The 8604-nt window shown below is 41.0% G+C and overlaps 1 protein-coding gene across 3 annotated transcripts; it reads left to right on the top strand.

The window, feature by feature from the left end:
• The first annotated feature begins 16 nt into the window (after positions 1–16).
• On the top strand, positions 17–7356 carry LOC119340839 (mitochondrial intermediate peptidase, mitochondrial-like). 3 transcript variants are annotated; one of them, XM_037612746.1, is made up of 18 exons: positions 17–507; positions 614–695; positions 783–835; positions 933–987; positions 1088–1226; positions 1308–1362; positions 2111–2333; positions 2769–2864; positions 3602–3721; positions 3823–3948; positions 4338–4493; positions 5334–5450; positions 5659–5781; positions 5857–5924; positions 6053–6188; positions 6305–6470; positions 6593–6655; positions 6746–7356. In XM_037612746.1, the coding sequence occupies exons 1-18, from the start codon at positions 362–364 to the stop codon at positions 6829–6831; spliced, it is 2010 nt and encodes a 669-aa protein (XP_037468643.1). In that variant the 5' UTR covers positions 17–361; the 3' UTR covers positions 6832–7356. The 3 variants fall into 3 exon arrangements, with proteins under 3 accessions (XP_037468643.1, XP_037468642.1, XP_037468644.1); XM_037612745.1 differs by having other exon boundaries at positions 6593–7356; XM_037612747.1 differs by lacking the exon at positions 5334–5450 and having other exon boundaries at positions 6593–7356.
• The last annotated feature ends 1248 nt before the right edge of the window (positions 7357–8604 follow it).

Below are 8604 nucleotides of genomic sequence, written 5' to 3'. Positions count from 1 at the left end.
GACCGTCCGAGAGAGACCGAAGCCCCTCTCGCGCTCGCCCCTAACACGGAGCGGCGGCGCGGCGAGCTCAGCCGCCTCCGCCCAAGCGCGGCGACTTCCAACCCACCGGCGAGTCCCTCCCGTTCCCCAGAGCGCCGAGGATTATTCTCACCCGGCGGCGGCAGTTGTTCTCGCCTGCCCTCCCGTCTCGTCACATTCCTCTCGCGCAAGGGCAGCCGAGCTCCGGTTGGCGGCGGCACGGCGGGCACCGGGCGAGCAGCCGTACGGACCAACCACGCGGCGGAATCAGCGGCGCCGCTCAAGCGCCTGTCATCTCCTACCGCTCTCCGGGGCCGATAAGCCCAGCGCCCACGCTGCCACGATGTTGAGGGCCGCCGCCGCCGCCCGCCGCGCTGCGGTGGCCGCCTTCTCCACCTCCGCGGCGAGGCCGGAGACGGGCCTGTACGGCTTCGACGTGCTGCGCACGGCCAAGGGCTTCCGCCGCTTCGTCGACGAGGCCATCCAGCGGTAAGGGGGGAAAAACCCTGAACCCCTTTGATGTTCGATCCCCAATACTCCCCCGCCCCAACCATCGCTCGCTAATTTTTCTGTGACTGTTTGCTTGAATGTGCAGGTCGGACGAGCTCGTTGCTAACATTGCGCAGCTGCCGCCGGCTGCGGAGATTGTTCGCACCATGGATGAGATCTCCAACACTGTACCTTACTCTTCTTAGGTTACTTTCGATTTGATGCGTATGGTTTGGTACAGGGTAGCTGATGTATTTTTGTGTTGATTTGTTCAGGTTTGTTCGGTCATTGATTCGGCGGAGCTGTGCAGGAACACACACCCAGACAGGTGAGTATAAGGGACGGTTGCTTGTTTGTTGTGTAATATTGATGCTCTGCAGCAAAGTGCTTTCGGTTTTTACTGAATAGATATGTATGTGAACTAGGGAATTTGCGGAGGAAGCAGATAAGGCATCGATGAGGATTTATGAGCATCTTCAAGTAAGGTCCATAGCATAAATGGCATCTGTGAAAAGGGAGAGACCAGAGTGAAATGTCCAAACCAGAATTGTAACATTTCGTTTTCTGTGATTTTCTGCAGTACCTGAATACAAATACCACTTTATACAACGCGATACTAAAAGCTGAGAGCGAAGGTGCCCTGCTCTCAGAGGAATCTCAGAAGGCAGCAAATAACTTGCGTGTCGACTTTGAGAAAGGAGGGATTCATCTTCCCAAAGGTTGCCATACTGACAGTTATATTCCGTTGCTTCTTGTCAGTTTTGAATTTGAATTAGAAACATAATGCTCTACCATTGCAGATAAACTCGAGCGTGTTAATCAGCTGAACCTTGCAATTGCGCATCTGGGTAGAAAGTAGGTACCATTGGACACTGGCCGTTGCTAAGCTCAGTACTATTTCCACTGTTGAACTATCCATGTTGACTTTGCATTCCATGTTGTAGTTGCACATCTCCTACTTGACTATCAGCAAGTGATTTCATTGTTTAGTGGCATTACTTGTTGGTAAGCATCTTTAATGTTGAGTTCCCACAAACCAATGTCATGCTTACGTTTTGATTATATATTTCTTGTAGCTTGTTTGTTAAGTTCGTGGACTGATTAAAGCCTGATATTTGGATCTTCTAATTATTTTCTTCAAATGCTTACCTAGATATTGCTAATACAAGCGCTTCAGCGGCATCATACCATTAAAGATGACGGTTAAATTGCACACTTGGTTTGTTATCATTGGTTTATTTGATGGAACCCCATGATGGTTTCCCTTCCTTTTCCAGCAATGTTGAAAATAAGAAATAGACTGTTGGTTCTAAGTATATTTGCTTCATTGCACAACAATTCTGCTTTCACCTATTCATAATTAATCTTTATGAGCAATACGACTATTCTAAATAGCTACAGAACCTGCTAACTTCACATTTTTTTGTCAGTTTAACCACATTTCTCCCTTGTGTGCTTGTAGCATTCATGTTGTGGTCCCTCTCCAGTATATTTCTGTTATACCTTTTTTTTACCGAGTTGAATCTTTGCACTCCATTTAGCTTGATGATTCAATTTGGAAAATTACCTGTAACTGTTATGCTCTTTCTTGTTGCTCTGTCAGGTTCAATGAAAATGTTATGAACAAACCAGGTTTTGTGGATATATATCCAGCTTCGCGTATTCCAAGGAATATACAACATAATTTCAAACCTATTAGTCGTTTTAAACCTAGGGGTGTTGAAGAGCAGAGCAATGCAATGAACGCTACAAGGCAAAAGGGTGTAAGGATAGTGACAGACTCAGGATCTGTATCATCAGCACTGAGATGGGCTTCGGATGAGGAGGTATGTTCCTTTTGTTCCACTCATAAGCATTGCAAAACTTCCTTACATCCTTATATTTGCATGACGTAAGCATACATATCCATAGGGGTGTCCAAAACCTGTTTGACCTCAATCCATTCAAACCATCACTTCAATTTTTTCTACTATCTCAGTTACTCCCGTGGTGAGCAGTGAAGGCAAATGAACTATCTTACTGTTTGCGCGTTTTCATGGGTTGATCTCAACTCGTTTTTGAATACCCATACATGTTCATGATATTTTTAGCAATGTTTGGATTTTTTGTGCTCACTTATTTATTCTATGTGGAAATATCTTATCCATTTTTTGGTCTAGCTATTTATCTTTCCTACCCTTTTGATGCAATATTTGTATAGCTATAATGTATGTCATCACACTTATGCTAGTAGCATTCTAACTGTTCCAAAATTTCCAAAGGTCAGGAGACAGGTATATGTTGTAGGAAATTCTGAACCTCGTGAAAACATTGGTGTTCTTGACGAACTTATAGATGCTCGTGATGAGTTTGCAAAGGTAAATGCATTTTTCCATATCATAGAGTATATTTAGAGGCAACCTGATGCTAATGTTTTAACATCTTTGTGCTAAACTTCACTTGATGGTGCACATGGTAAACTTACGATCTGAATACAGTGATGACGTTTAAGCTTTGGTTAGGTTTTCTAGCAGTCTAGATTAGTCAACTTAGCATGAATTCCTCTGTGCACTAATATGTTAGTAAACCAATTGAAGGATATGAGATCCTTGTTTGTCAGTTTCAACCTTGTAGTTTGGCTGCTTGGTTGAGGTGGCATTGCTATGAGAATTATTCAGGAGTGTCACGGAAGTCGGTTATTTGGACAAGTAATGAACACTTTGTATCTCCATGGGGAAAACATGCTTGATCGTGAGGAAAATTAATGTTCTCTCAAGAGGGTTCTGGAGTCTAGATGACCCATGTTGGATATTTTGTCTTTCTATTGTTAGCAAATGTCTGAGCTAGATGTCACATACTCACATGCATTAGTTCATCTTTGGATCACATGTTATTAGCAGACAAAAATTAATCCAGTATTTGATGTGTGTACTCTGTTGTTTAGTTCTGTAGTTTAATGGAAGTTTGAAGAAACAGAACAAAATTGGACCTGATATACTTTCCTAAGCATGTTCATCAAATATGATGACATCGATTACATTATTAAGTATGAGTATTTCTTTAATTCTACTTTTATTCCAGGAAAATTACAACAAATTTTTTATCCTTTTCGCAGACTATGGGTTGCAGATCATATGCTGAATTTGCTATTCGTCCTAACATGGCTGCATCTGTCGATGTGGTCATGTCATTTCTCAACGATTTGAGTGACACTGTTAGGCATAAAGCTGATGAGGTATTCAAGGGACTGAAGGGGGTGAACTTAATATTGCATACATAATACACATCGTTATATCGAACCAGTGGTTTCTCTACTTATATCAACCTTTGATGCAGGAATTTAATACTATAAAAGATTTTAAGAGAAGAGTATGTAATGACAAGAGTGCTGATCTTGAACCATGGGATGAGGATTATTTCATTGGAATGATGAAATCATCTGCTCATACTGTGGATCCCTTGGTATGTGCTATTTATCTCAAAGATGTACAATTGTTGAAAGTAATGCTAAATATACTACTATTTAGGTTTCTTACCATAATCTAGGTATTTCCTGTTAAATAATGTATGTAAATACACACTTTGCATAATATATGTTGATAGAAGCCAAATCAAACCTACATTTGGTACTTTATAAGCCAAAAGTATTATGAGGGGAAGAAAACTGAAGTACAGAATCGCTTAATAGTTTCATATATTTAGTCTGAAAAGCTTCATTTTCTGCAGTTGCTTAAATTCTTGAGGACATTAAGTTTTACTTGATGTGAGCTATTGTTTTATTTCATTGTTTCCTGCAGGCTACCTTCCCTTCTCTTTTATCCTTTTTGACACTATCTTTTCTTATGTATCAGGTTGTTGCATCGTATTTTCCATTGTCCCAATGCATAAAGGGCTTAAACGTGCTGGTGGAATCATTATTTGGTGCCACATTTCATCAAGTTCCTATGGGGGACGGAGAGTCGTGGCATCCTAATGTGATAAAGCTTTCTCTCCATCACCCTGATGAGGTAATAATGTGCTACCTTTAGAAGATAGTTTTACATAAGTGTACATTTGCAATTGATGTTCGTACCTGCTCGAAGTTTTGTAATTACTAAATTCAAAATGACAGCCCTTAGAAATAACTTGTGGTTTGTGAAAGGATGGCCAAGTAGGCAAGTACAGCTCTGGTATGTCACACCTAATAGACATTAACAATGACTATCGATAGTCTGCCCTATAATTATCTGGTCCAAATTAGCAACGAACTTCTATCAAATGGACGGGTCAGAGTAGCGTAAATCCCATAGAAACAGTTTATAGTCAGAACTACGAGAAACATAGCAGAAGTCTGTTGCAGCATTATTTTCTCATGTATACCATAATTGGCTACCATAGCATAAAATTGTCTGCTAATGTCACAAATGATTTCAAAGCTATCAGGCACGTATTATGATGTGATAAAGCTCTCTCTATCACCCTGATCGAGTATTTGTATATCTTAATGTATGATCTATTTAAACTTTGAAATTATCACTCCTTTTTTCTTTCTTTCTGTAATTCATATATTTTACTCGTCTTGCGCCATAGTATGATGCACACATATGAATTTAATCAGTTTATAGATGTACATCCTTGTTTTTCTCGATTATCGCATCTTCTCTCTCCCACACTTGTATGCAATGCTCTCATTAACTATCCCCCTCCCCCCCTTCCAAGGTACATATATTAAAAAGCATGGTTGTTTTTCTTGTGTTTCTCTTGGTTTTATGATTTTCATGGTCATTTTCTTGCTTTTCTCTTGGTTTCATAACGTTCTTAATCCTCGTGCCCACTCAAACACACCTTGTAACATGTCTAATCAACAGGGTGATTTAGGATTTATGTATCTCGATCTCTACTCCAGAAAGGGTAAATACCCAGGATGTGCTCATTTTGCAATCAGAGGGGGCCGGCGATTGTCTGACATGAACTACCAACTTCCAGTATATCCTCGCAATCTCGTATTGGTTATTGTTTATTTTTGCAGTAAAACTATGAACATCAAGGCTTTTCCCCACAAGGAAGTGACGTCTCAAATTCCATACCACTTGATGGAACTAGATTAATAGATCCTCATCTTGGAAAATTATATAGTTCAAATTCGTACTGCTAATTCAGTTTTTGTCAATCAATTGTGTTCTTGCTTTTCAGATCATTGCCTTGGTATGCAACTTCTCAAGTTCTAGGGGATTAACTGCAAGGCTCAACCATTGTGACGTCGAAACTCTTTTCCATGAGTTTGGCCATGCCCTTCATTCCCTGCTATCAAGAACGGTATTTTGCTGGTTCTTCATTCAGGTTATCAAACGACTTCTGCATATCTTATCTCGTACACATTGATATTTGCAGGAATATCAGCATTTCTCTGGTACTAGAGTTGCTCTCGATGTTGCTGAAACACCCTCAAACCTTTTTGAGTACGTATGACGTGTTAGTAAAAATAGATTAGCCGTTTGAAGGTTTATCTAGTTATATGGCTTATCTGAAACAAACTTCTTTTGCTATTGAACTCTTTACCGATAGTTGAGTGTAATTTCTATTGCAGGTTCTATGCGTGGGACTACCGTGTCTTGAGAACATTTGCTCTAGATGAAACAACTGGTGATCCAATACCAGAAAAGCTGGTAAAGGCACTAAATGCTTCTCGAAACATGTTTCCCGCTACTGACCTCCAGCGACAGGTTTGCTTATATTTCTACTTAGTTTCTTATCACTTCATCAGAGCTGGTCAGTTATGTTTGTTGACCTTGTCCTTGTATTAAGTGTGCCAATTTGTGTTATCGTGCCTGTCCCCCAGGTTTTTTATTCTATAATGGACTTAACTTTGTTTGGGGAGCACACATCGAAGCCGGTGGACACAATTTCTGCTGTTGCTGATTTGAAAAGAAAGCACACGAGTTGGAATTATGTAGAAGGCACTCACTGGCATACTCGGTTTTCTCATCTTATAAACTATGGCGCTGGTAGGGGTTTCTAGCTGTCTCTAGTTTCATGAACCTTTTTTTTCCATCTGGGAAGTTCCATAAACTGATTTGCATGCGATGCTTCTCATAAGGGCATAACCTCTTATTTAACATTGTTGCAGGGTACTATAGCTATCTCTATGCTAGATGTTTTGCCACAACTATATGGCAAGAAGTATGCCAAGGTGACCCATTGTCCCGCAGCACAGGTTGCGCGATTAGGGACAAGTTCTTAAGACATGGTGGGGCTAAGGATCCATCTGCCTTGTTGAAAGATTTTGCAGGTGATTCCGTCATTAAAAACTCTGGCGGCGGAATAATCCCTGACATTAGCTCATTGTGTAAAGAAGTTGGTTTGTGAAATACCACCAAGGGCGCATACTGGGATCATTATTTTTTGACACTGAGGTTGATTAAAACAAAGGGTCAATAACTCGAAACCAAAGGCAGGAGTGCACGTTGGAGTTTCAAGAGCTTGATCTCCTGGCCAGGTGCCACAGGATAGCTGAAGGTGTAGAAGATTCAGCTGGGATAGTTATATGAGGTTCTTGACAAGGAACTTAGTTGCGATTTTGAGATCCTAAATATATTTCTTGTTCACAATATTAGATCAACTGAGTGTATCCTCTCTTACTGATGATCAAACTCTAGAAGTCAACTATATATGCTGATGCATGCTAGAATGATCTGTCAGATGTGTTCTTTGAGATCATCCTAGCTTTCACTTCCATGGTAACTGATAACACTTAAGGCTAGTTGGTCTCCCAGAAAGGTCCATTTGTATCGACTTTACCTCAAAATCACCAGCTTCTATAACTTGTCAAACCTTATCAGTGCTTCTGATAACTTCGGTCCAAGTCTAAGCACGTTGAAGCAAATATGCTGTCATGGCAGGGCTTTTATTAAATGACGATTCGATGCTATGTGGTCCATACGTGGATTGTGCATTTTGAAGATTATAGCTGCTTAGGCTTTATTTTGCTTGTTTGTGATGATGGAATTAATAGATGAATGTGCAGCCTCTCAAAATGTGGGCATCTGAGGAGCTACACTGTGAATTTGAATTGATATGATCCAAACATCTGGTAGGAAGCTATACACGACCGTATATTTCAAACATTATGACTGCTTAGGCCAACTTTTGCCTGTTAGTGACAATGCACTTTAAGACAGCGAATGTGAAGGCTTGAATTGATATGATCAAGTTTTTTAATAGGGCCTACTTCATTGAGGGAGTGGATGCTCAGAATAGCGCACGAAGGCCCATGTGTTCTGCCTGAAAGCATCCATTGAATGGTTGTTGCAATACATAACATCAAACCTTAGTGTAGTAGTGTTCATATTTAAGTGGGAAGCGAGGTAGAATAGGGTCACAAGTCACAAAGAAGCCGCCCTGCACACCTAAGGTCCAAGTAAGGAGCATACACCATGCACGCAATAGGCACACATTTGCACTTGGTTGGATCTACTTTTGCAATACCGACGAGACTCGCAATATCCTAGGACTTGGAAGCATCAGGACTTGTGACTGTACCGACCTAGATTTGTACAGGAAGTAGCAACGCCAGGACGGTCAAGTGGAAAGTTAACCTTGCTAAGACTCTGACCATTGTGGTAGCTCAAATGATAAAGGTTGTACTGAGAGTACCTTGCACTTACCTCCAACCATGACATCTTCGAGGTTCCAATCTCTCTTTACTCTATTAGGTCCTTGGAAAGTACAAGATTGTAAGTGTAATGTTCTATCGGCTCAGCTATTGCGCATGCATGTGCTTCACACTCATGCCTAGTCGGTCTCCCAGAAAGATTTACTTGTATGAGCTTAGCTCACAGTCACCAACTTGTATATCTTGTCCAAACCATGTAGGTGCCGAAGACTTGACATTTGTGTTCACTTTGGCGACTGTGAGCTGATGCATGCATGCTGAGAGAATGATCTGTCAGATGTGTTCTTTAAGATCGTCGTAGCTTTCACTTCCAATTCCATGGTAATTGATGACACTTATGGCTAGCTGGTCTCCCAGAAAGGCCTATTTGACAGACTTTAGCTCAAAATCACCAACTTTTTTAACTTGTCAAACCATATCGGCGCTTTTGATAACTTCGGTCAAGTCTAAGCACGTCAAAGCAAACA

The sequence above is a fragment of the Triticum dicoccoides genome, chromosome 7B, assembly GCF_002162155.2.
Source record: "Triticum dicoccoides isolate Atlit2015 ecotype Zavitan chromosome 7B, WEW_v2.0, whole genome shotgun sequence".
Classification (NCBI taxonomy): Eukaryota; Viridiplantae; Streptophyta; class Magnoliopsida; order Poales; family Poaceae; genus Triticum; species Triticum dicoccoides.
The sequence above is the reverse complement of the archived record's forward strand: the minus strand, read 5'-3'. Positions and strand labels throughout refer to the sequence as shown.